Source organism: Artemia franciscana, unplaced genomic scaffold, assembly GCF_032884065.1.
Source record: "Artemia franciscana unplaced genomic scaffold, ASM3288406v1 PGA_scaffold_49, whole genome shotgun sequence".
NCBI classification, from domain to species: Eukaryota; Metazoa; Arthropoda; class Branchiopoda; order Anostraca; family Artemiidae; genus Artemia; species Artemia franciscana.
In genome coordinates, this window is record NW_027062689.1 from 445,249 (window position 1) to 472,100 (window position 26,852).

The window sequence follows — 26,852 nt, forward strand, 5'->3', positions numbered from 1 at the left end:
CATTTTATTATCTACCTATCCCCCCACCTAGTAAAAGATAAAACCCACCCACCCACACAAGAAAAAAGCCAGTTTTAACAAGGATAATAACATAGTTTCTAAGTCTATTTTAGTGCAACCTACCCAACAACAAAAAATCTGGCTCAATAACTCACCACACTGGTACACAAAAGTGGTGCCTTCATCCTGGATCCATCTGAACACATACTCCATGATTACCTATAATTGAAACTTTTGCCCTCTTTCCGAGTTAACTTGAGACGAACGTACAAAATGTAAAAGTTGTTAAAAGTCAATTTTTCATTAACTTTCAGTCAACTTTTACAAATCGAACGCTAAAAGTTAACTCGGAATCACAAATAAAACGTCAGAACGCTGGTTTCAGTCAACTTGGAATGTGATTCGAACGCAACTCTGTATGTTCAGCCAGAATTGGCCCAAACTTAACAGGTTACCTAGAGAAATCTGGGGTCAGTAAGCAGGAAGGACATGCAAAAGCATAGGATGACTGGCCCCTAGCTTCCTATTGCACTTCCTGTCTAAAGGATTACCTGGTCCTTTACCAGGCTTCTGACTTAGCCATAGGAGCTTTCTTTTAAACCCATTAAATATAAGTACAAAGGAAGAAATGTCAGTAAGGTGGTCCTTCCTTTTCAATGAATTTTTGATGTACAGACAACAGTGTAGGTCATAAGAATTGGCTGGTGAATGTTTTGCAAGGTTTAAAAATTTAGGGCAATTGCTCAGGTTGGCAACTGAGCACAAAAGTAAAATTTTGTGAATGGTTTTTCTTTGTGAATGTTATATTTATGTCATGTCCAGAATTTTAAAGTTAATCTTCATTGTTTTTTTTTTATTTCCATGGCCCTAGGACTTTAGTGTATTAAAACCTACCATCCATTTTCATGTCCATCCATTTTCTTTTAAACAGAGAGGAGTTCTGTGTTTCCTAGCTTCAATAAATTTATATGCAATTTTGAGACCAGGGTTACAAAGCAGGTCAAAACTTGCAAGTGGAACTATGATATGACTTATTAATTTGTAATTAATTAAATGTATATCAATTTGAAGATTAAAAAATTATGTAGAAAACAAACAAGACAAATAAATAAAAGTATCCGTTTACAACCATTTAATTAAGTGTAACAAATGTAGATTATCCCTAAGATTGAAATGAACAAAGCTTCAATTATGAATCTGTTTTCTTTAAACAGACTGAAGGGACAAACCTCCAAGCTATGACAAATTCAATCTCACTTTTGATCTCTTTCCTTTTCAATAGGAACTTTCTTTGGATTTTTTTTCAACCAAGTAAAAACAGTAGGGACATGATCAGGTATAAGTGACCTTCCACTAAGCCTACATACCCAGGGGAAAATTGTGCAGCTACACTAATAATTGGTAAATTTTTTGTTGTTCATATGTTTGATTTACAAATAAAGTGAACATACTCCTTGATGCCCTTTTTTATTTTTTACAAACATAATAAGTGCTTCAAGTACAAGTTTTTGAGCTCTTGAAAATGACCAAAGTATACTCAAATAGTTTTTGGGTATAAGAAAGCTTAAAACATTGGTCTCAAACTTACTGTTTCATTATTAATCCATTTTTTACATGTTGTACAATCTATGAGCACTGATTTTCCACAATTAAGTTGGATTAATAAATTTTACAATATTATGCTGTATTTCTTCTTCTTTGATGCCAAATTTTCAATTAAGGTACGTGTTTTTGGTCATTTTTGACAAAATAATGTATGTTTTTCACTGCCAAAATTTGTTAGGTTAAGTAAGGTCAAAAAGTGCTTAAACTTGAACTAGCAAAATAATCAATTATTATATTTGTAAAGAACATACAAAAAGGCATCAAGTGGTATATTCACTTTATTTGTAAATCAAAATATGAACAACAAGAAATTCACCCCTAACATGCCTAATTTGCAAACATATAGCCCAAATTATATATTTCCAATGTTTTCTGCCACCTGTTACTTGTTTTGCCACAGTTGCCTCAATTAACAGGTACAAGGGTTGAGGGATAGATTGGCAGAATCAATAGAAAATATGTAATTTCAGCTATAGATTTCCATATTAGGAGGGTTGGGGCTAAAGTAGAGCAGGGCTGCATGTAGAAAGGTATAATTATTATGTAAATTACAAAGAATCATCTTTTTTAACAGGCTTTCTTCTATAGGTCTACAGGTCCTTCTCTTGGCTTATACCACATCAAGCATTATATAACCAAAGAAGAATAAGTAGCAAAAAGCTATATATACATAAGCACATGTTATTTAACAATGACTTCTCTAGTGCTTAACTATGACCCCTTAGTAATATTAACAAGAAACAAGGGTAAAACAGGTGCAAACAGTATTACTGGCTTAAATATAAAGTGAATATACCACTTGATGCCTTCTTATATGCTATTTACAAATATAATAATTTCTCCTACTGCAAATTCATATTTAAGCACTTTTTCACCTCTTGACCTCTTAAAAATGACCTATAAATGGAGTCATTACAAATCTGTAATAGTTTAGAAACAAATTTGGGCTATATATTTGCACATCAGGGGGGTGGGGGTAAAGCATAGCATATATTATATACGTAAACTAACCATTGCTGTTTTTTTTAACGTGTTTGTGCACATCAAATTTTAATGAAAAGAGAAATCACCAGTGCAACAGCACACACATAAAAAAATTCAAGCAATGGTTAGTTTACATATTTAATATATGCTATACTTTACCCCCACCCCCTGATGTGCAAATATATAGCCCAAATTTGTTTCTAAACTATTACAGATTTATAATGACCCTATATATAACCTAGGTCATTTTTAAGAGGTCAAAAAGTGCTTAAATCTGAACTTGCAGTAGAAGCGATTATTATATTTGTAAACAGCATTACAAAAGGCATCAAGTGGTATATTCACTTTATATGAAAGCCAGTAATACTGTTTGTACCAGTTACACTGGTAAAACTACAATGTTTTACAATGGTAAAACTGGTGCAAACATAAATAGGTAACAGAAAAAGTGAAATTTAGTGTAAATGAGAATCAGGAACTGGATCAAGGGGACCAAAAACAGGGCCAAAAACTTTACGCTAAAGTTTTTAATTGTTTTAAAAAGTAGAATTGTGGCAAAGAGTCAAACTTTAGCGTAAAGAGCGTGGGACTGCGGAGGGGACAACCCATTTCATATACGGAGTAATTTCTGTTCGTTTTAAGTTCTAATGTCGCTCCTTACTTTCAGTTAAAAAAACTAGTTTTTTTTTATTTAATTTGAAACAGGCCCAAAGTCCTAGCCTCTTCCTTGTCAAAACTTCACATAGCATTAAAACAATAATTACACGTGACCAATGTTGTTATTATTCGCAATTAATCTTGCCGTTTTAAGTGACACGTGGCCAGACAAGTATTTGTTGTTATCTTTTAGGGGTTAAACCTCGATTAGTAAAAATCCCATTGGACAAGTAAACAAACGCACCCACGATTACTATTGATGACATAAGAGATGACGTTTCTGTCATATTATTCTTGGAAATTCAAAGCAAACCGATTACCCATCGTAAAATTAAGTGACATAATGACGCTTGACATGATTACTATTGTTGACATGACAGATGGCGTGTCTGCCAACCTCTTCTTGAATATTCAAAACGAACCGATTATTCATTGTTAAAATAATTGAAATGAATAACAATTTCTTTTAAGTATCTATTATTTATTGTTCATTATTGACATATTAATTTTAGTTAATAATTATTCACGGAATGCATACTTTGCTATAAAGTGCACAGAAAAGGGGCAAAGTACAGGTACTTTCAATCTACGGTTATCTTATAAAATTTCTTACGCCTCTTAATTTTGTCAATCAACTGCTATTGGTGTGACTATTCCACCTCTACCTTGTCTCTGCATGGACATTTAAAATAATGTTCTTCCTCTGAAGAAACGGGCGAGAGGTTGCGCGCTTGTCAAGCATAGAAGTATCTGGCATTCAAGTGAATTTAGCTCTCGGATTCCGATGAATGTATCTTTCAATGTAAGGTGTAAAAACGACTTACGTGTCTTAATCAGAAAATACCTTGACTTGGTGCTACTTAGCTTGCTCCTTGTGTCTCCTTGTGTCTGTACGGGCATTCGAAAAATAATTGTCTTTTTTTTCTAAAGAAGTGTCAAAAGGTTACGTGCAATTCAAGAAAAGTAGTCATTGCATTACTGTCCTGCAACAGAAACTTGCCTTACTGGGGTTAATTCTCATGCTGACTTGGTGCCAGCGTTCAGATTGCAGGTTCCATCCTCCTCCAGGACACCCGGTCTTGAGTAACCGCGGGTGCGTCTTCAAATCTTATTCCTGACTTTCTTAGGAACTGCAGCAGACTATCTTACAATCTCATTCTTGGACCACCATTTGTCGTATCCTCTCAGTGGCCATGGGCTGAAATCGGTGACGAGACGACATGGGGCTTCCTCTGGCAATTGGAGGAATTGGCCCTATCCTCTTAGCGCATGCTGCGCTACTTGCAGGGAAAATGGAATCTCCTTTGGATGGATCGGGAGCAGTGTTGCCAACCTGGTACAATTGTACCGTTTTGGGTAAAAATTAGTGGTTTGATACAATGCAGTATGTTTTGGTTTTACTTGCTCCTTTCTGACTCGGATACCTGTTCAAGTTCTAGTTTATCGAAAAGCTTCTTCTTCTTGCCTCAAATTTTTAACCTGTTGTTCTTATAGTGCTCAAATTGTTGATCATATAATAAATTGAAACATTGACAATATGTTAATTTTCAAAGACGACTAGATTTTCAAAGGAAATACACCCCTTTTAAGCTCATTGGTATTATATGTTTTTAGCTCTTTTTTTCTTTTTCAATCACGTTTCTTTTCTTCTTCTTTTTTAATTCGGCGCCTGCTGCTACCAAAAACTACATAACGTCAGCACCATATGTTTAAATAAAAATGCTTAATCTTGAATTCTATAAAATGTTAAATGACTATATAACTTTTAATTGTTTGAATTTGTATTTATGTCAATACAAAACGTGAAACGATTCTCAGCCCTAACTAGTGCAACTTTTTTTTTTTTTTTTATACATATTTCCAGGATTTAAATTTGTGGTTATAATGTTTGTTTTTCTAACCAAGATAATTTCGAGGCACTGTTTTGCTTTGTTTTGTGCTTGAGCAGGAAGAAACAAGACAGAAACAACTTACCAGATCATGCTGTTGCAGTTCCTAATTAACCTTTTGCAGCACAATCTTATTCAGAAAACCGGTGCAGTTTATTTCAAAGTGTTGGAAACGCCAGCATAAGAAGCAGTCTGGAAAAACAAGGTTGTGTTATTTCTAGATCACTTTGGAACCACTCATTGACTAATTTCGTTTTTTTTCCTTTTTGCAGAGTGTCCAAACGCATTTGCCTTTATTGTGAGAAGTCCGAAAGACCTCCGTGAAAAACGTTACGCATGGCGAATAATATCAGAGGAGGTGAACAAACTAAAATATATACGTACCTTGGCAGAAACAATATGTGTTCTCACGCAACATAATGCTGTAAGTCCGGTTAACATTGTAATCATATTTAAAATAGACGGAGCAGATTGTTATAGCATAGATAAAACAGGCATAGATTTTTAGATATATAACATGTTATATTAGATATAATAGCTATATAGATATGCTATCAAACATGTCGTGGTAACGAACCTAAAACCCTAAAAATGAAATTTTTAGCTACATCAAAAGAATGGCATTTTAATGCTGATTTTAAATATATAAGTTTCATTAAGTTTAGTCTTACCCGTCAAAAGTTACGAGCCTGAGAAAATCTGCCTTATTTTAGAAAATAGGGGGAAACACCCCCTAAAAGTCATAGACTCTTAAAGAAAATCACACCATCAGATTCACCGTATCAGAAAACCCTACTGTAGAAGTTTCAAGCTCCTATCCACAAAAATGTGTAATTTTGTATTTTTTTTGCCAGAAGGCAGATCATGGATGCGTGTTTATTTGTTTGTTGTTTTTTCCCAGGGGTGATCATATCGACCCAGTGGTCCTAGAATGTTGCTAGAGGGCTCATTCTAACGGAAATGAAAAGTTCTAGTGCCCTTTTTAAGTGACCAAAATATTGAAGGGCACCTAGGCCCCCTCCCACGCCAATCATTTTCCCAAAGTCACCGGATCAAAATTCTGAAATAGCCCCGTGGGAGGGGCTACAAGTTACAAACTTTGACCAGTGCTTTCATATAGTAATGGTTATTGGGAAGTGTACAGACGTTTTCAGGGAAATTTTTCGGTTGGTGGGAGGGGTAGAGAAGAGGGGGATATCTTGGGGAAACTTTCCATCGAGGAATTTGTCATGGGGAAGAAAAGCTCCATGAAGAGAGTGCAGGATTTTCTAGCATCATTAAAAAAACTATGAAAAAAAAATATGTAAAAGTTTTTCTAATGGAAGTAAGGAGCAGCATTAACACTTAAACCGAACATAAATTATTACGCATATGAGGGGTTTACCTCCTTCTAAAGCCTCGCTCTTTACGCTAAACTATTTTTAGTAATTTCAACTATTTATTCTACGGCTTTTGTGATTCACGGGTCATTCTTAAGGAACTGGGACAAAATTAAGCTTTAGTGTAAAGAGCAAGGTACTGACGAGGGGGTGAACCCCCTCATATACGTAATAAAAACATGAGAATGCAAAAGTTCGCTACGTAAGCTAATTTGCAAGTTACGTATATCTTTTACTAATAAAAACATTCGTAAAAAATTAAAAGCTCTAATTGCCTTTTCAAGTAACCGAAAAATCAGAGGGCAGCTAGGCCTCCTCCTCCCCCGCTCCGTTTTTTTTATCAAAATCATTGGATAAAAGCTATGAGAAAGCCATTTAGCCAAAAAAAAAAAAAAAATGCAAATTTCGTTTTAATTATTCATATGCGGATAGCCAAAATCAAAACATGCATTGATTCAAAAACGTTCAGAAATTAAATTGAAAAAAAACAAGTTTTTTTAACTGAAAGTAAGGAGCGACATTAAAACTTAAAACGAACAGAAATGACTTCGTATTTGAAAGGGGCTGCTTCCTCAGCAACGCCCCGCTCTTTACACTAAATTCTTTTACTGTTATAAAAAGTAGAGTGGAGATAAAGAGTCAAACTTTAGCGTAAAGAGCGGGGCGTTGATGAGGAAGCATCCCCTTGCAAATACGAAGTACTTTCTGTTCGTTTTAAGTTTTAATGTTGCTCCTTACTTTCAGTTAAAAAAAAACTTGTTTTTTTTTATTTGATTGTATATAACATAGATTGTTATAGTATACATTTGAAGATATATGAATTGTCATAGTACATTGTATAGATGGTTATAGTATAGATATATAGTTATATCAATAGTTATGATAGATATATTGAAATACTACAATATATCAGCGCTTTTTTTACAGTGTTGAACTTTCTCAATCTTTAAAAAAAATTATGACGTTGATTGTTAGAACAGAATTATCGTAGAGGATGGCTATTGCTATCCTTTTGTTGCGTCGTAATAGAATAATACATGTTTTCAGTAATTATATAGAAGAGAAGCAAAATCCCTTTAGATATTCAAAAATTTATCTTTTTGTCTTCACTAAAAAATAATTAAAATAAATGAGCAGATCCCTACCCCTCCTACTTTGCAATTTTGTGAATGGACGTCCTTATATATCCCTCTGAATACATTTTTGTTCACATGCAAAACTCTAGCAAATGAAAAGCTAATATTTTCCATTCTTTCTAATTTCCGTTGCTAGGGTTTCTATATTTTTCCAATCAGTGATGTATGCACAGTCGCAAGTTAAATGTAGTTAGTACAGTGTACAATTAAACACGTCTATAGTTACTTGGCGAATTGGGAAAGTCTTATCAACTGAATTTGATTTTAGTCTAAAATTCAATCTAAATTAAAATTTCTTTGGATCTAATCATAATTTTTTGAAAGCATATTTAGTCTTTTTTGGTGTTAAGTTACCACCCCCCCATCAAAAAAAAATTCTCAAATTAAAAAAAAAAAACGGAAAACAAGGCAAAACAAGTTATCAACAGAATTTAAGACAATTAAACTAAATTTAAAGAAAGTTTCTTTGGATGCAGTCTTAAGTTGTCTGAAAGCACATTTCCTTTTTCAAGTCTTAAGCTTGTTTTTTTTTAAACTCTGTATTGGATAATAAGATTATTTTGGCTTTTATAAGATATACTATGAGCTATTTTCTCACGGAAAAAGCCTTCCACCCTTTAACTGTCAGTACAATATATAGATCCTAATAACGAAAAGACTCATACCCTCCAGAAAAAGAGCTTAAACTTTAAAACTTGAACAGTTTTTATTTCATCAAAGAATCACATCACAGATCGCTATTTAAAACTCAGCGATACCAATTAATCAAGAAAAAAGGTACGGACCACTTGGAGCTTAAAAAAAAATTAAACAAATTTACTAAACACAAATTTTGACTCAAAGATGGCCCCAAAGTTCCAGAAATGCTATTCTGAGTGGGGAGGATATAGGCAGAGGCGAAGGTGGGTTTTCTAGTGCTTGGAGACGATTTCAGTCAGAGGCGTCCCCCCAGTTTATCGTCCATAAAATTAATCTAAATAGAATCCCAACAGGACTTGCACTGTGGGACTGTACTCCCTAGTACCCATCCCCCAAAGCTGGCTATGCCACTGCCATAGGACCATGCCTTTTATGGCTAAATTTTCATTCACAATGACTAGAAACAAATGATTATCATTAGACGGTATAAATTAACACTTTTTGAAGCAGAAATTCTCCACGTAAATTATCAGCTCTTTACCCCCCGTCCCCTTTTAAAGAACAAAACAACTTCTATTTAGAATTGATAAAAACAATTACACTGAAACTATAGGGCTCCAATTTGTTTTAAAGTTTATATTCAGGTTACCAAAAATTTTTAAAGAAAGCGAAACCTCAATAAGGAATATTCTAAACCAGGAAAATGCTCCCTCTAAAAAAAAAAAAAAATAAAACAAACAAAGCCACGAATAATAAATTGATACACTTCATCTTAGATAATGGCTTCAATATGGTGCGAATAATCATCTGGGCTGACCTTAACTCTAAATTCAGTTTATTGAATAACATTTCCAATAAATCCACGGTCTAATTCGCAGAAAATGAAATTATATTTTGTAGCGATAATTCAGATAATCACAAAAATACACTAAAAAAAATTCTTAAAAAAATATCACACCTTAAAAATTAATTCTTGAGCATTCTTACTTTAAATTTCCATTAATTTCTTTAGAACATCACATAGTTAAAAATAAGGAAACCAAAAGCTAGCAAAGAACAAACATTTTACAACGTGTATTAAAATAAACATAAACGTTTTTCTCAGTCCTGCAACCAGGTTAGTATAAATTGTCCCTCGAAAAAAAAATGTTATTTCTCCTAAAAATATTTCACTGTCCAGAGATTTCTTCAACTTTAATGAAAATTCATGTTACCGTGAACAGCGAAATCTAGTAGATGTTGACATTTCAGCAATGAAAATCCTAAATATGGGTATTTAACAAGTATGTTGCACATACATCAAGCGACTATGTGTTTGTTGACCAATCTGCTTATATGAATGGATAAGTTTTTATCAGCAAGTTCTTTAAATCAATTTATATATTCAATTTTGGTATCAATGAGTGTTACCAGATGGGTCACATTTATCCCATTAGGTGGTTACGTTTTGAATTCTTAAAATCAGTGTATTTCTAGTGTTGCCACATTGGGCGCGTTTGTTCTATTTGATGGCTACGTTTTGAATTCTTGAAATTAGTAAGTTCTTTAGATCAATTTATTTATTCAATTTTAGTATCAATCAGTGTTGCCAGATTTGTCATGTTTATCCCATTTGGTGAATACATTAAAAATATTTCATATCAGTGCATTCTAGTGATACCAGATTGGATGCATTTATTCTATTTGGTGGTGGTTACATTTTGAATTCTTTGAATCAGCAAATTCTTTAAATCAATATATTTATTCAATTTTAGTATTGAAGAATGCTATTTTACACTCTCTTCACCGTCTGCGCATAAGAGTATTGTTCAAATATGTATTCGGTCAGGCCAAACACATCAAAAATTGGGCCATCTCCAGGAAAACTTCACATAAAATGATCGAAAAGTCAAACTAAGAGCTATTTTTGTGAACTTTTCATAGATACGGATAATTTTTCAATACTAGGCCTCCATGATTGAATGGTACACATTTTTATGTGTAATGCGATTGTATGATTCAAATGCTTTAGTGTGAGATAACCTCTTTTGTTTTTTCAATACAATTTAAAAAAGCTACACTTCTTTTGGATGATGCAAAGTCAAAGATCGTCGTCGTTATAACCTTAAATTGAACCAAAATAATAAAGAAGAATTTTCACATGACCTTGTAGCATATCGAAAAGACTAAGATAATCGACAAATCAATTTATTGATTTAATTCGGAAACATACAAGTTTCAAAAGACTTAAATGCTCGATAACACTTTCAAAATTTTCGGAAACAATGGAGTCCACATTCACACTGCCTCGGTTTGTGTCTATTTTCACGACAATTTTCACGACAATTTTCTCATAGAGATATATACATTTTTTTTGCTCCTTAAAACGAAACTTATCCCTTCATGGAATAACAATGAGAATAAAAGAGAAGCAAGTGAAACAAAAGAATAAACATAATACATAATTAACGAGTATTAAACCATGTGATTATGTTCAGTTACTGGATAAGTAATCCTTCGATTTTCTCAATCCACTCCTGGGCCAACCCTGTGTCATTTGCACAGAAATTGTAAATTCTTTTTGTTGTGCGCAACTAAGAAAAACAAAAAACATTAAGATTAGGGATATCCTCGTTTTATCCTATCCAAAGAAGAAGAAGAATATAAGATATAAACAATAATAAAAACGTATTACTAGGGGACCAAACTTCGCTTGGTGATAAGAAAGAGAGTTTAATTTCTTTTTACTTTCAATTTATTCTATTTTCAGCGGAAGCTTTTTTGAATATTCATAACAAGAAATGATATATTATATACAATACAAAAAGTACGTAAGTTTTAATACCCTACAAATTAAGTATTTAAAAATTTGAATCTGAAGAAAAGTTATAGGAACAATACATACACTTTTATTCTTTAGAAAATTAATATGAAGACGATCACTGAAAAAATAATTTAGATAAGAGTATTTTAAAAAAGGGCGTTTTATTCATATTATTTATGTACTTTTTGTGGAAACTACCCCTTGTGAAGCTTTAATTATGGCAAAAATTATGTACTTTAAATTAGCTGAAAGATTAATATCGTTCACACTTACCTTTTCTAACCCCTTTTTTTTTAATTTATGTACTCTGATTGTTATGCTACATGAAAAATATTTATTCTATCAACAATCAAATTAAATTGTAATTTACTTTTTTTAATATTTATCAAAGAAAATCATCTTCAGCAAAAACAATGTAACCATTCAAAGTATTTGTGGCGTCATTAAGACGAAAAATATTTTCGAAAATTAAGACCCTAAACAAATTTTCTCAACGTCATCACCAATCTAGATCGTCTTTTTACACCCAGAAAGGGAGGCATGGAACTTTTGAGAACAAAATACAGTGTCGTTTTTGAAAAAAAAATTCATAGATAAACACATAAATATACATAAATACAATTATTGTTCATTTGATAATTTAAGACATTGAAACCGTTCTCAGAAATAAACAATTATTGGAATATAACTGTATTTTTTTTCATATAAACAACATAAAGAAGTAGAGAAAAATATATAAATAACAATAAAAATACAGCTATATAAAAATAATTTCCTCCAAAACTAGATGATCGCATAAATATAGCATAAAATAGCTGTGATCGCATAAACCATGTGAAGACACAAAAGAAGTGGAATAAAAAAGCAAAATTATTCCCCTCCCCCCCAAAAAATAGTTTATTTGATTGTGTTTGTACTAAATGAGCAGATTACTCGAAAAAAGTAGTATCCGTAATAATTAAAGATGTTTAAACTATCAGTTCTAACTCACTGGCGGATCCAGGGCCCCCTCTAATATTTTTCTGGCGTCCTCTTTCACTGTTTTTTTTCCACTCTTTTTTTAGAATAGGTTTGGTAAATTATTCGCACCTTTGTCAAACTGCCCCCTCCCCTAAAATTTTGTTCATTGGTACCCTTGTCACATTGGGCTTCGCCCAAGATTTTGCTCTAGATCAATAGGTTTCCATTACCCCATGGTTCCAAAGAAGGTTCCCCCAAGAAAGAATGAAGCAAAACAATATCTTCGCCATAAGTTACAATGAAGAAAACATAAAAAAGATGCAGTAAATATATTACTGAAACATGGACCAGGTCAAATGGCTACCATAGACCCGGTAGCCTCCCCCCTTGATACGGTCTTGAACAATGGTCTGTCGATGTCTGGAAAAGAATGCTACGCTGTTGAGCTCGTCAATGAAGGATCCTTGGTTTTTGGTACTGGAGAGGTCATGGTGGAAAGACACTGTTGCCACCTTATAGCCCAAGCGGCGCAGAAGAAATATTTTCAAGTAAGTACATTTGACCACTTCTTCGACGTATTTCATTTCCGCGAATTCGGCGTAGATTTCTGACGTAAATTTGATTTACTGACCGGTCATTCATAAATTAGCATGTCGTCACTGTATCTGACATTTTCACACATCTGAGGTAGTTGCCAAAAATCGATTGCTAACCTCAAAGAAAGAATTAGCAAGGCAATATATGTTTCATCAGAATTTGATCTTTCACATCTGCATTGCCCTGCTGACCCTCTCTTTGAGACCAGCTTAGTATTCGGTTTTGGGAACTATCTCAGAAGTATGAAAATATTAAAGAAGACCTTGAGACCTGGTAGCAAAGACACGCAAGATCTGTAGCCCCACTTCTTAAGTCGTTAAATAAAGTCACGAAGATCTACTTCTCCTTTTTATTTTATTATTCTTATTCTGTTTTATTTTGTTCTATTTTATTCGTCGTTTTATTTATTCTTACTTCTACTATTTTTCACTTTTCTTTAATACAGCTCAAAGCTAAATTTGAGTTTCAGTATTTCCGCTCAAACTGAGTTTTTTATTTTTGGGGGCAATGACACTCATACCCTTTCCAGAACTTTGGTGTAAAATTTTCACCTGTGTATTTTATTTTTTTTAAATCAAAATTTCCCGATAACTTATGGAAAATATTACGTCTATTCTGTCACCATAAGTTCGTTCCGTCAACCCTTTTTTCATTTTATCAACCAATATACCGAGGAATATCTTTTTACTGAACAATACTTGATTGAAGCTGAGAAGTCTCAACTTGGAACTGGAACTAAAATCAAGCAGTTCGTGGTAACGAACTGTAGTAAGGAGCGACCCGGCTCAATAGTAACCAAAACTCTAAAAAATGGAATTTTGATACCAATACCTACATCAAAAGAATTGCATTTTAATGCTGATTTAAATATATTAGTTTCATCAAGTTTAGTCTTACCCATCAAAAGTTACGAGCCTGAGAAAATTTGCGTTATTTTAGAAAATAGGGGGAAACGCCCCCTAGAAGTCATAGAATCTTAGCGAAAATCAGACCATCAGATTCAGCGTATCAGAAAACCCTACTGTAGAAGTTTGAAGCTCCTATCAACAAAAATGTGGAATTTTGTATTTTTTGCCAGAAGGCAGATCACGGATGCGTGTTTATTTGTTGTTTTTTTTTTCTTTTTCCCAGGGGTGATTGTATCGACCCAGTTGTCCTAGAATGTTGCAAGAGGCCTCATTCTAACGGAAATAAAAAGTTCTAGTGCCCTTTTTAAGTGACCAAAAAAATTGGAGGGCACCTAGGCCCCCTCCCACGCTAATTATTTTACCAAAGTCAACGGATCAAAATTCTGAGATAGCCATTTTATTCAGCGTAGTCGAAAAACCTTATAACTATGTCTTTGGGGACGACTTACTCCCCCACAGTCCCCATGGGAGGTACAACAAGTTACAAACTTTGACCAATGCTTACATATAGTAATGGCTATTGGGAAGTATACAGGCGTTTTCAGGAGGATTTTTTTGGTTGGGGGAGGGGTTGGAAAGAGGGGGATATGCTGGGGGAACTTTCCATCGACAATTTGTCATGGGAGAAGAAAATCTCCATGAAGGGAGCGCAGGATTTACTAGCATTATTTATAAACACAATGAAAAAATAAATATGAAAAAATCTTTCAGCTGGAAGTAAGGAACAGCATTAAAACTTAAAACAAACAGAAATTATTACCCATTTGAGGGGCTCACCTCCTCCTAATACCTCGCTCTTTACGTAAAGTATTTTTAGTAATTTCAACTATTTATTCTACTGCTTTTGTGATTCTGGGGTCATTCTTAATGAATTGGGACAAAATTTAAGCTTAAGTGTAAAGAAGGAGGATCTGACAAGGGGGCGAACCCCCTCATATCTATCTATATATATAAAAATAAGTTGTCTGTCTGTGGATGGATGGATGGATGGATGGATGGATGGATGGATCAGGTGACGTCACCTGAAAAAACTGGATTAGGTGACGTCAAAACTGAAAAAACTAAAAAAAGGCAAAAACTACAAAAAAAACTAAAAACTAATAAAAAAAATAAAAAAGCTAAAAAACTAAAAAAAACTATAAAGGTAAAAACCAATAAAAAACTAAAAAAAAAACTGAAAAAACTAAAAAAAGGCAAAAACTACAAAAAAAAACTAAAAACTAATAAAAAAAGTAAAAAAGCTAAAAAACTAAAAAAACTAAAAAAACTAAAAAAAAGGTAAAAAACTAAAAAAAATAAAAAATAAAAAAAAACTAAAAAAAAGGAAAAAACTGAAAAATAAGCTAAAATAAAGGTAAAAACCAATAAAAAACTAAAAAAAAAAAGGAAAAAACTAATAAATGACGACACTCAAAGAGAAAGCGACCAGGACAAAAGGAATGTTCGATTAGCAATCAACAAAGCACCGGGACACAGGGAGTATAAATGACGACCAGGACATAAGTTCGACCGGGACACAGGGAATATAAATAACGACCGGGACACAGGGACACAACTACAACGGGGACACCGGGGGAAACAGGGGGATATAAATGACGACCGGGACAAAAAAACTAAAAAGAAAAAAAAACTAAAAACTAATAAAAAAAACTAAAAAATCTAAAAATCTAAATAAGCTAAAAAAGAAAAAAAAAGGAAAAAAATAAAGGAGAAAAACAAAACTAAAAAACGAATGTATATACAGACCGGGACACCGGGATACAAATGACGACCGGGACCCGGGACACAGGGAATATAAATGACGACCGGGACACAGGGACACAACTACAACGGGGACACCGGGGGAAACAGGGGGATGTAAATGACGACCGGGACACCGGGACAGGGAATGGTCGATTAGCAATCACCATCAACAAAGCTCAAGGGCAATCATTAGAATCATGAGGTATAGATCTGAATACAGATTGTTTTCCCATGGACCATTATATGTTGCATGTTCAAGAGTCGGTAAACCTGACAATCTATTTATATGCAAAGACAATGGGACAGCAAAGAATGTTGTATATTCGCAAGTTTTACGTAGTTAAAACCATATATATATATCTATCTATATTCACAGGTGGGACATAGGGACACAACTACAATGGCGCGTAACTATTATGGCGCGTAACGACTTACGCGCGCGGGGGGGCTTGGGGGGGGCGCGAAGCGCCCCCACCAACTAGGTGTTGGGGTGGCGCGAAGCGCCACCCCAACAGCTAGTATGTAATAAAAATATGAGAATACAAAAGTTCTTTACGTAAGCTAATTTATAAGTTACGTAAATCTTTTACTAATAAAAATATTCATAAAAAATTAAAAGTTCTAGTTGCCTTTTTAATTAACCAAAAAATCGGAGGGCAACTAGGCTTCGTCCCCCGCACTTTTTTAAATGGCTTTCTCATAAAATTATGAGAAAGCCATTTAGCAAAAAAAAAATGCAAATTTCGTTTTAATTATTCCTCTGCGGAGAGCCAAAATCAAAACATGCATAGATTCAAAAACGTTCAGAAATTAAATAAAAAAAACAAGTTTTTTTAACTGAAAGTAATGAGCGACATTAAAACTTAAAACGAACAGAAATTACTTCGTATATGAAAGAGGCTGCTTCCTTATCAACGCCCCGCTCTTTACGCTAAAGTTTTTTACTGTTTTAAAAAGAAGAATTGAGAGACAGAGTCAAACTTTAGCGTAAAGAGCGGGGCGTTGATGAAGAAGCAGCCCCTTTCATATACGAAGTAATTACTGTTCGTTTTAAGTTTTAATGTCGCTCCTTACTTTCAGTTAAAAAAACTTGTTTTTTTTATTTAATTTAAATTTGGAACCGGAAACCCCAACTGGTTATCAATTATTAATTTTTACTTTACGTTAAATATTATATTAAAATATTGACTACACAAAAATATAATTACCTATAAAAATTTTATATTATACTGGTTAATCGAGGTTGTATTAAATCGGGATAAATCTATAATGCTTCCTATTCAATTTCTTGCGCTTTATTCATTTGTTTCGCTTTTTTTTTCAAATTTTAAGTCAATATTTTTTTTTTAGCGATACACTTTTAGTTTATTTTTTCATGAACTATGGGTGTCCTGAATTTTTAAATTTTTTCTCAATTCAATACTAAATTTTCTAGTCCAATCATTCATTCTGAATTCTAGAGTACAAAAAAGTGCATATTTATAATTTTAAATTTCTTTGAAATATTAATAACACAAAAAAGGATAGAAAAACTGGGGGCGCTCAAAAAAAAAATCTAAATTTTACTATTCAGTAGGCCTACAAACAGCATTTTGAAAACTTTAAAATATTGAAATATTTTGAAATATTCCTCTAAGATTTGGGCAACGCAAACTATTACATTTTTTAATTTAGAATTGATAATATATTTAGAGAAGCATATTTCAATATGTGAACGAAAAAAAAAATTATCAAAGGAAGATACAGTAGGAGAGACTTGATACAAAAGATACTTGACTAAGCAAAGCTTAATGTAAATTGCTTATTGAACTTTTGTTGAAGACAATCGTGAAACCAAAATCAGAAATAAACAAGTAAACTTATTTAAAAAAAAATAATTCTACCCATTCTTCCTTAACAACACTACCTTACGAAAAGAGACGGAACCGCAGTTAATGTGAATTACTTACATCAAAAAATGCCTTTTCATCAATTTTCTTCGGAGCCCCCTTGAGTTGGAGCAGAATTAGCTACACTTACTACATCTGCTAGATCTGAAAAACAAAAGCATAATTATATAAATTATAGCAACAATCATACAGACTACATAATATATAACACGTAATCGTAATTATTTGTAATACATGCTTATGTGTACATAATATATAATAATACTCATACCACTACTGATACTACGAACGACTCACTGCAGCATCCAGGCACCCAAGGCCAACACAGTTTGTGGGCGCTCCTTCTCCGCCCAGTTTATTCTTTACCCCTCCCACGAACTTACAAGTTCCTTTAAATACTTCCTTTTGACCATTTCCATCCCATTCAGGGCCAACTTCATACGTGAAACATGTTCTAGCCCTCTTAATATTGATCTCAGTGTAGTCCTAGAAAGTGGAATAGAATCAATTGTTCCTAGGAACTTTTTGTTCGACATATGGTCAGTGAGACGGGTACCCAGACCAAACCGTAGACAATCCTTATGAAAAAAAAAATCAGAAAATTTTCCTCTGCCTTTCGTAACGCCGACGCTTTAGAACCATTCTTAACCACCGATATTACCGTAGCTTGCAATATTCTATTTTTGGTCCGCAGTTTTACCTTCCTCTTCTTCCAAACTTTTTTCAATTATGAACAAACAATGAGCTTTGACTATTCTTTTTTTTTTGCATTTTCACTACATCTACTATTTTTGTTGATGAAAATTCTATAGTATATAACAAACTTCAGAATTATATAAAACGAGTATAGTATATTATTGTATACAACTAAACGAATCAAAAATAAACCTTAATCATAAATTACGTATTAAATAAAATTAAAATAGAATAAATACATAGTTCGTACAGTCAGAAAAGATTATTCTTAAGATAAGTTTGTCATTAAACTTAAATTAAAATGTCCGTCACTATACAAAGAACACAAAAAAAATTTCCCGTGACAAAACTACAAACAGTCAATAATGGATGAAACCAAAAGAATATTTATGATATCTGTCTCAAAAATAAATAAAAAATCTCCTCAGAATGCAAGAATGAGCTTTTCGATATTTTTACCCAGTGGTGTCAATTAGGGAGGCGAAGTTGAGGGTCTACGTACACTAGATTTTTTGCCATCCCCAAGATTATACCCCCTAAATTCTGAAAAATCTTTTTTGGAGTATTTCTATTGAAAACAGTGTTTTAATTTACAAAAAAGAGACAAATTACCCACCCACCCATAGCTATTGAAAGATTCCTTCCTTCCCTCAGTTTTTGTAAACTGTCACCACTGTTTTACCCTCATTGCTCTAATACAATATTTAAAGCAGAGATCTTTACCCAAAGTCATGTTACTTATTTGGCTATTTCAAAACAAAAAAGCAAACAGATAAAAATGATATATTTTTTTTTACCTGTTGTAAGGATTTTGACTAGTTTAAGAATAAGGTTAAAAACAATATATATAAAGAGATAAAAAAAAAAAAAAATGCAAACATAGTGATTGCATACCATATACTGTGGCGTCAACTCTCAAAAATGTTCAGGGGAGGAGCAAAATTTATTATTCAAAATTTAAAGACTTCTTTTAAACGTATAAAAATTTGTTTAAATGTATTTTAGTACATTTTAAAAGTCGGGTGTTTCTTGGAATTTTTTTAAACTTCGTATTTTTATTTTTTTTTTAGAAACTGGGATCTGGCACTTAATAATAAACTACTTTTGCTACACCAAAGCACTGTAGATAAATTAAACAATAACCAATTATACTTGGCTACCACATTCTCGGCGCGTATGAAAAGCTCCTCCCATTTATTCTCCCATCAACGATCCAGTGTGTATTTGTCACTATTGAATAATGGTTGCATAATTGTTGGACAATTCATGGATAATTGTTGGTTAGTAGCTGCTAAATACAAGCAACTGATTGAGCTAATTCCTGACCAGGGAGATATTTTGGTTGACTTCCTTTCACAGAAAAAAGTGACATACCATAGGTGAAACTGATTGGGCTTACCACGGCTCACCAAAGCAATAAGCCTTCTGTTGGAAGAAGAGAATGAAGTATCTGACAGCCTTGAAAATTATCCTTTTATATTTATTGTTGGTTTTCAAACAGTTCGTGGTAACGAACTGTAGTAAGGAGCGATCCGGCTTAATAGTAACCAAAACTCTAAAAAACTGAATTTTGATATCAATAGCTACATCAAAAGAATCGCATTTTAATGCTGATTTTAAATATATAAGTTTCATCAAGTTTAGTCTTAGCCATCAAAAGTTACGAGCCTGAGAAAATTTGCCTTATTTAGGAAAATAGGGGGAAACACCCCCTAAAAGTCGTAGGATCTTAACGAAAATGACACCATCAGATTCAGCGTATCAGAGAACCCTACTGTAGAAGTTTCAAGCTCCTATCTACAAAAATGTGGAATTTTACATTTTTTGCCCGAAGACAAATCACGGGTGCGTGTTTATTTGTTTGTTTTCTTTTTGTTTTTGTTTTTTTCCCAGGGGTCATCGTATCGACCAAGTGGTCCTAGAATGTCGCAAGAGGGCTCATTCTAACGGAAATGAAAAGTTCTAGTGCCCTTTTTAAGTGACCAAAAAAATTGGAGGGCATCTAGGCCCCCTCCCACGCTCATTTTTTTCCCAAAGTCAACGGATCAAAATTTTGAGATAGCCATTTTATTTAGCATAGTCGAAAATCATAATAACTATGTTTTTGGGGATGACTTACTCCCCCACAGTCCCTGGGGGAGGGGTTGCAAGTTACAAACTTCAACCAGTGTTTACATATAATAATGGTTATTGGGAAGTGTACAGACGTTTTCAGGGGGGATTTTTTTGGTTTTGGGGGTAGGGTTGAGGGAGGGGGCTATGTGGGAGGATATTTCCTTGGAGAAATATGCCATGGGGGGAAAAATTCAATGAAAAGGGCGCAGGACGAATCTGGTCACGTTAGAAAAAAACGTCAAATTAAGAGTTTAATATACAATGCTGGGTGTTCGGAGCCTCTCTATTATGGAGTATAATTCGAAAATAACACAACTATACGAGCGATAAAACATATATACCACAACCATAACTCAACTAACGAAAGAACTGCTAAGAGATAACACAACTATAAAGCGAAAACAGGTGAAAACTAACGGGAAAATAAACGAACTAATAGGTGGAAGGGGCCCAGAGAAAAAATATAATCCTTTTTCAATTTTGAGCCTAACTTCCGCAAAGGAGTAATAATGTCAGAAGCCCCGAAATACCGAATTATTTTCTTTTCAAACAGTTCGTGGTAAGGAACTGTAGTAAGGGGCGACCCGGCTCAATAGTAAACGGAACTCCAAAAAACGGAATTTTGATGCTAAAAGATACATCAAAAGAATTGAATTTTTACGCTGATTCTAAATATATAACTTAACCCTACTATAGAAGTTTCAAGCTCCTATCTACAAGCCTGAGAAAATTTGCCCTATTTTGGAAAAAAGGGGGAAACATCCCCTAAAAGTCATAGAATCTTAACGAAAATCACACTATCGCATTTGGTATATCAGAGGACTCTATAGCAAAAATTTCAAGCTCCTATCATAAAAATGTGGAATTTTGTATTTTTTGCCAGAAGACAAATCACGGGTGCGTGTTTATTTGTTTGTTTGTTTTTTTTTGTTTTTTTTTCCCAGGGGTCACCTTATCGACCAAGTGGTCCTTGAATGTCGCGAGAGGGCTCATTCTAACGGAAATGAAAAGTTCTAGTGCCCTTTTTAAATGACCAAAAAAATTGGAGGGCAAATAGGCCCCCTCCCATGCTCATTTTTTCCAAAAGTCAACATATTAAAGTTTTAAGATAGCCCTTTTGTTCAACATAGTCGAAAACCATAATAACTATGTCTTTGGGAATGACTTACTCCTCCGCGATCCCTGAGGGAGGGGCTGCAAGTTACAAACTTTGACCAGTGTTTACATATAGCAATGGTTATTGGGAAGTGTACAGACGTTTTCATGGGGATTTTTTGGTTTGGGTGTGGGGTTGATGGGAGAGGGCTTTGTGGGAGGATCTTTCCTTTGAGGAATATGTCATGGGGGAAGAAAAATTCAATGAAAAGGGCGCAGGATTTTCTAGCATTACTATAAAAAAAACAATGAAAAAATAAACATGAAAACGTTTTTTCAAATGAAAGTAAGGAATAGCATTGAAATTTAAAACGAACAGAGATTATTACGCATATGAGGGGCTCTAAAAATACTTTAGCGTAAAGAGCGAGTTATTTAGGAGGAGATAAATACCTCGCTCTTTATGCTTAAATATTTTTAGTGATTTCAACTATTTATTCTACGGCCTTTTTGATTCAGGGGTCATTCTTAAAGAATTGGGACAAAACTTACGATTTAGTGTAAAGAGCGAGGTATTAACGAGGGTACAAACCCCCTCGTACACATAATAAAAATATAAGAATATAAAAGTTTGTTACGTAAGTTAATTCTTAAGGTACGTATATTTTTTACTAATAAAAACGTTCGTTAAATATTAAAAGTTCTAGTAGCCTTTTTAAGTAGCCGAAAAATTGGAGGGCAGCTAGGCCTCCTTCCCCACCCCTTATTTCTCAAAATCGTCTGATCAAAACTAAGAGAAAGCCATTTAGCCAAAAAAAATTAATATACTAATTTCATTTCAATAATTTATGTGCGGAGAGCCAAAATCAAACATGCATTAATTCAAAAACGTTCAGAAATTAAATAAAAAAAAATAGTTTTTTGTACTGAAAGTAAGGAGCGACATTAAAACTTAAAACGAACAGAAATTACTCCGTATATGAAATGGGTTGTCCCCTCCGCAGTCCCTCGCTCTTTACGCTAAAGTTTTTAATTGTTTTAAAAAGTAGAATTGTGGCAAAGAGTCAAACTTTAGCGTAAAGAGCGAGGGACTGCGGAGGGGACAACCCATTTCATATACGGAGTAATTTCTGTTCGTTTTAAGTTTTAATGTCGCTCCTTACTTTCAGTACAAAAAACTAGTTTTTTTTTATTTAATGCTGTTAAGAAGCTGCTCACTTGGCACAAGTGTCCGATATGTGCTTCAAAGCTAGTTCAGGGCGATAGTAAAGTTTCCGACGAAACTTGTTCTTTTCTAGCAGATAAGTCCTACGAGGAGTCAAGTCTACATTTGTCCAACCTTACAGCCCCTCGTTAGGCGTTGTTTTATTTCTGCAAGACTGTGACTCCATTTTCCTGAAACATTACAGAAATTCTTGTAGCCAGGACTAATCCATCGAATTTGGCTTGAGTGCAAAGACCCGAACTGGGAAGCTGACTGTGAGGACTTCCCCCTTTAACAGTTCATACGATATTTTTGCGCACCCGTGCATATCACGATGTGAAATTTAAGAATCGTGAAATGAAAAGAATCCCCTATCAAGGAAAATAAACTAGCAAGTAAGTATTTTAGTTTTAGTAGTTTAAATATTTGATTATCTTCTTTTTTGACCAAGGAAGCAAAATTTTAAAAAACTAGTATTTGATTATCTCCTTAATGAGTTCCTTAGTACTACATACAATAAAAATCAAACCAATACCCATAAACATAGCTGCGAGTCTGCATTCATGCCGATCACATAATTTCCCTTTGAGGAAAATTTGACAAAACTATGGAACTGAAATATCAATGCGAAGGGCCAAATTTCCTAATCAAATAACCTCACGCTATGGTATGGTTCAAATAAAACTTATTTTTACCTTGATTATCCTTATAAATTCATTATATGTTTTCTTTCCATTCTTAAACCAATGTTATCTTTATCTTTTGCAATATTACAGCCATACCAATCATTTTCCTCTGCCACACGATTGCCTACCAATAAAAAAATGTAATATCGCTTATGTTTATACTTGTTTATGTGTTCTCCGGAGCAGCTGCATTTCGGTCCGGCTTTGTCTAATAGCTGAGATAGGGAATGATTCTACTATATATATCTAATTATCTATATACAGTGCACCAAACAAACACCAAGCGCTAGATGACGCTTTTTTTCGAAGCTATCGCTAGATACTTTATTTTATACGCTATCGCTAGATACGGCACCATATACTTCAGTAAGGTACATGGATTCAAGAGGGTGGATTGGGCTAGTCTCCTAAAATTATACACGCCCCGTTTTTGTGTGACCAATTTGAAAAGCCTTATCAAGCTAAAGTGACCAAAACCAGGCCGGCTTTTGAGCAAGAGTGGCACAGCCTATAAGAAACAACAAAATGTTGTAGTTGCAGTTGTAGTAACTGAAAGGGATTAGAAAGAAACATTGAAAAACCAGGAGTAAAAACAACAATCAAACAGACAAAATAAAGAAGGCAATTAAATGCAGATAAACGATATGTTTATTCGACATTTTACCAGTTATCTGTCCGCTTCGCCAGTAACTTTAAACAATTTTTTTATCTATTAATATTAATTTATTTTATTAAGTTCTTAAAATTATTTCATTTGCGAAATATTCTATCAATAATAATCAATTAATCATTTAAACATTTATTAAGAGATTAATTAAAATAATTTAAATGTTATTAAATATTATCATTATTAAATAAAAATTATTATTAAGTATTCATTAAAACATTGAAATATTAATTAATTGTAATATCTAGTTCATCAATTTAAAAATAATGAAAATAAGCTGTTTTTATGTTTCTAATATTTACAAATGTGTTCAGATCCTACTTTGGTATTTTGTAGCACAATTTAGGGACACGTTTGTATCCAAACAGGAAAAATTGTTTGTATCATATATCCTCGTAATCTGTTCATTTTGTGCATCACAATTTTGTCCTAGATTATAAAAATGTTTACGCGAGGGCAAGAAAATTTAGTTCTTATGTACTCCTACTTTGATGGAATTCAATAAAAACCGTCAATGCATCACCAAGCCCAGTCGTCACGGGAAGACGGGACATGGGTCTAACTCCCTTCGATTCAATAACGCTGAGATAACTAGAAACTTGGGCCACTCATCAATATTAGATTGGCTTACCGATAAAACCTTTATACTGTACGTCAGAATACCTGGGCATCGTAATACCGTAGTTGGTGCATAGTAGAGTCTAGAACGAACCATCGTAACTTCCAGGCTTTGAGTAATGCCCCTCTTTTGTAGAGATAGCCTTCAAGAGTTCGATTCTCTGCTGTACCCCAAAGCACAAAATTTGGAAATTCTTGGTTTCCAACAGCCGCACTATTTGAGCCTGAAATAATTAAATGCTGATATGACTCATATTCACAAGTGAAAATCATTAATTTATGAACTTATTTCTTTCAAAATTGGGCAGTATACAACACACATAAATGAAATTACAAAAGAAAAATGAGATACTTCAACAAATGAAACAAAGCATTGATGTAGAATAGACTTAATAACATAAAAGAATAAAATACGAAAAAAAAACACAACAGCAAAAAAATAAACCGTAATCAAATTCTGAAAAAGGAAGAAGGTTGTACATAAAAAGAAAATTTTCAGACTTGCAATAAGAATTTTCCGACTATGATAAAAATTTTCCCTCTTAATTCTAGCTAATTCTAACGGCTCTTTAATTTTAGATCTCAAACTAATTCAGTGTTTTTACTCATAATCAGCTTATAATCAATCAATGATGCTCAAGATATGATTAAGAGCTTGAGAATGAAGGCTTCAAATTAGTTTTGTAATTCTATCGCTGATTTTATTTATCTTAAACTACCATGCTGAGAAAAAACAACAACATGTTTATGAAAACCTAAACTGTGGACAAGACCGTATCCAGGGCAGGGTTTAGGAGGGTTTCATCCCCCCCCCAATGTATGTCCGACTTACGAAAACGTAACGAAAATACATAAAAAAATATGATGCTTTTTAAAGCATTTTTTGTACCTCTCCCCTCCGAACAAAAATCCTGGATACGACCCTGAATGTGGTTATATTTATTTATTCATTAAAACTAAAGTGCATTCACCAACAAAGCCAGTATTCACCTAAGAGATGAATGGAGACTCTTCACTAAAATTGGACACTAAGTAAATATTATGATGTCTTAAGAAAAGATAATAATAATACATTGTGCACACATCACTCTTTACTTAGGCAGCGCTATTCTGCTGCCTATGATTGTTGAGCAAGAACTAAAACAATTTTTCTCAGGACAGATGGCAAATCAAAAACAATATTTGAGAAGAAAGCTTCAGCGACCCATAAAAGTTTATAATGTTGTTAATAGGGTCCAACAGCTACGACCCTCCCCGTTCAGAAATTCTTTCAACATTCAAGTTGTAGGCAAACCATTCCACTTATTGCAGTACGATAATAGATTTTCTTAGAGACATAAAGGCATTTCCCATGAGTTTTATTTTCATTTCAGTTACCACCGTGTTTATTTTTGCCCGACAAGCACTGTATGGTTATTGTTGATAACCAATAACTAAATAAATTTACATCGTACCTGAAATACTGACTGCAGTGGCAGAATTAGCTCCTTGTCCTACAGGTGACGGCTGCATTCCATCTGCACGATAACGTGGACACGTCCGAGGGGCACTTTCAGCACATTTATCGTGATAGTTCCTACCACAATCGGCATATTTTAATCCCTACAAGGAAGACAGCAAAGGTCATACTTTAAAAAAAGTAAACTATCATATTGCAGACGATGCATCGAACTTACATATGAGAGTAAACCCTCTAAATAAACGATAATGACCATATGTTACCTTAAAATCACACCCCCTTTTGTTAACCATATCCTTCCAGAAATTTCAGTGTCATGGTGTACTTGGTGTCACAATTTCTTCTAATTTAGCGTGGGATCCATAGAGCTAATGCGTCTATTTCCCTCTTTCAGCTCCTAAATAAATTTAGTGTCTCTCTTCCCATTATTTAAGGATTTATATTTCCTTTGTCCACCGGCATCTTTAATATGCTTGTCCAGTGTGGCACCCTGGCATCTCCCGTAAAGAATTAGTAAAATCTAATCTATTCAAAAAAGAGCCCTGTGTATATTTTTTAAAGAAGCTAAGGTTCCATACTCTTTTCTTCTATAAAAGTCACATTGAATCACTTAAGCGCAGGAGAGTACGTTGTGTCTCGGTTTTGCGAAAAAAGCAATAGCAAACCCTCGCACGGAAAACATTTTCCCCAAAAGACACTCCCACCCAGATTTTGCCCACCCCGGACTGTCTCCGTACTCGTTCCTATCTTGTCCTGCATTAGTTGTTTTACCTCCAGATATGAAAAAACCTTTGTCCCCTTCATTACCAAAAAAATTCCGCTAGTTTTTCTTCGTTATTATTTGGTACTGGAGTTGCCCAAGTTTTGTATTTTGTTCGCTTGTTTTGTCCCTCCCTTTTTTATATGTCCGTATAAATGTCTTTTTCAAGTATATATATTACCCAATTCTTTTAGTTTACCCTTTTAACTTAACCTGGAAACTCATTTTAATTACTTTGACATAAGAAAGATTTTTCATTCTATTATTGCTTTTTTTGGCATTGTCTGTCAGTTTGTTAGTTTTCTTGTTTTTTTATGAAATTTTTGCTTGTTTTCTTTTTTAAGACTTCGAAATTCAAATTCA

The 26,852-nt window shown here is 33.7% G+C and overlaps 1 protein-coding gene across 1 annotated transcript in view; it reads right to left on the reverse strand.

Moving 5' to 3' along the window:
• Positions 1-10,460: 10,460 nt before the first annotated feature.
• Positions 10,461-26,852, reverse strand: part of LOC136041890 (myotubularin-related protein 5-like) — an 88,396-nt gene continuing 72,004 nt past the window's right edge. Inside the window, 5 exon segments of the mRNA XM_065726682.1 lie at positions 10,461-10,862; positions 17,250-17,279; positions 17,281-17,333; positions 24,309-24,494; positions 25,725-25,872. Coding sequence (XP_065582754.1) covers positions 10,767-10,862; positions 17,250-17,279; positions 17,281-17,333; positions 24,309-24,494; positions 25,725-25,872 — 513 coding nt within the window. The 3' untranslated portion in view covers positions 10,461-10,766.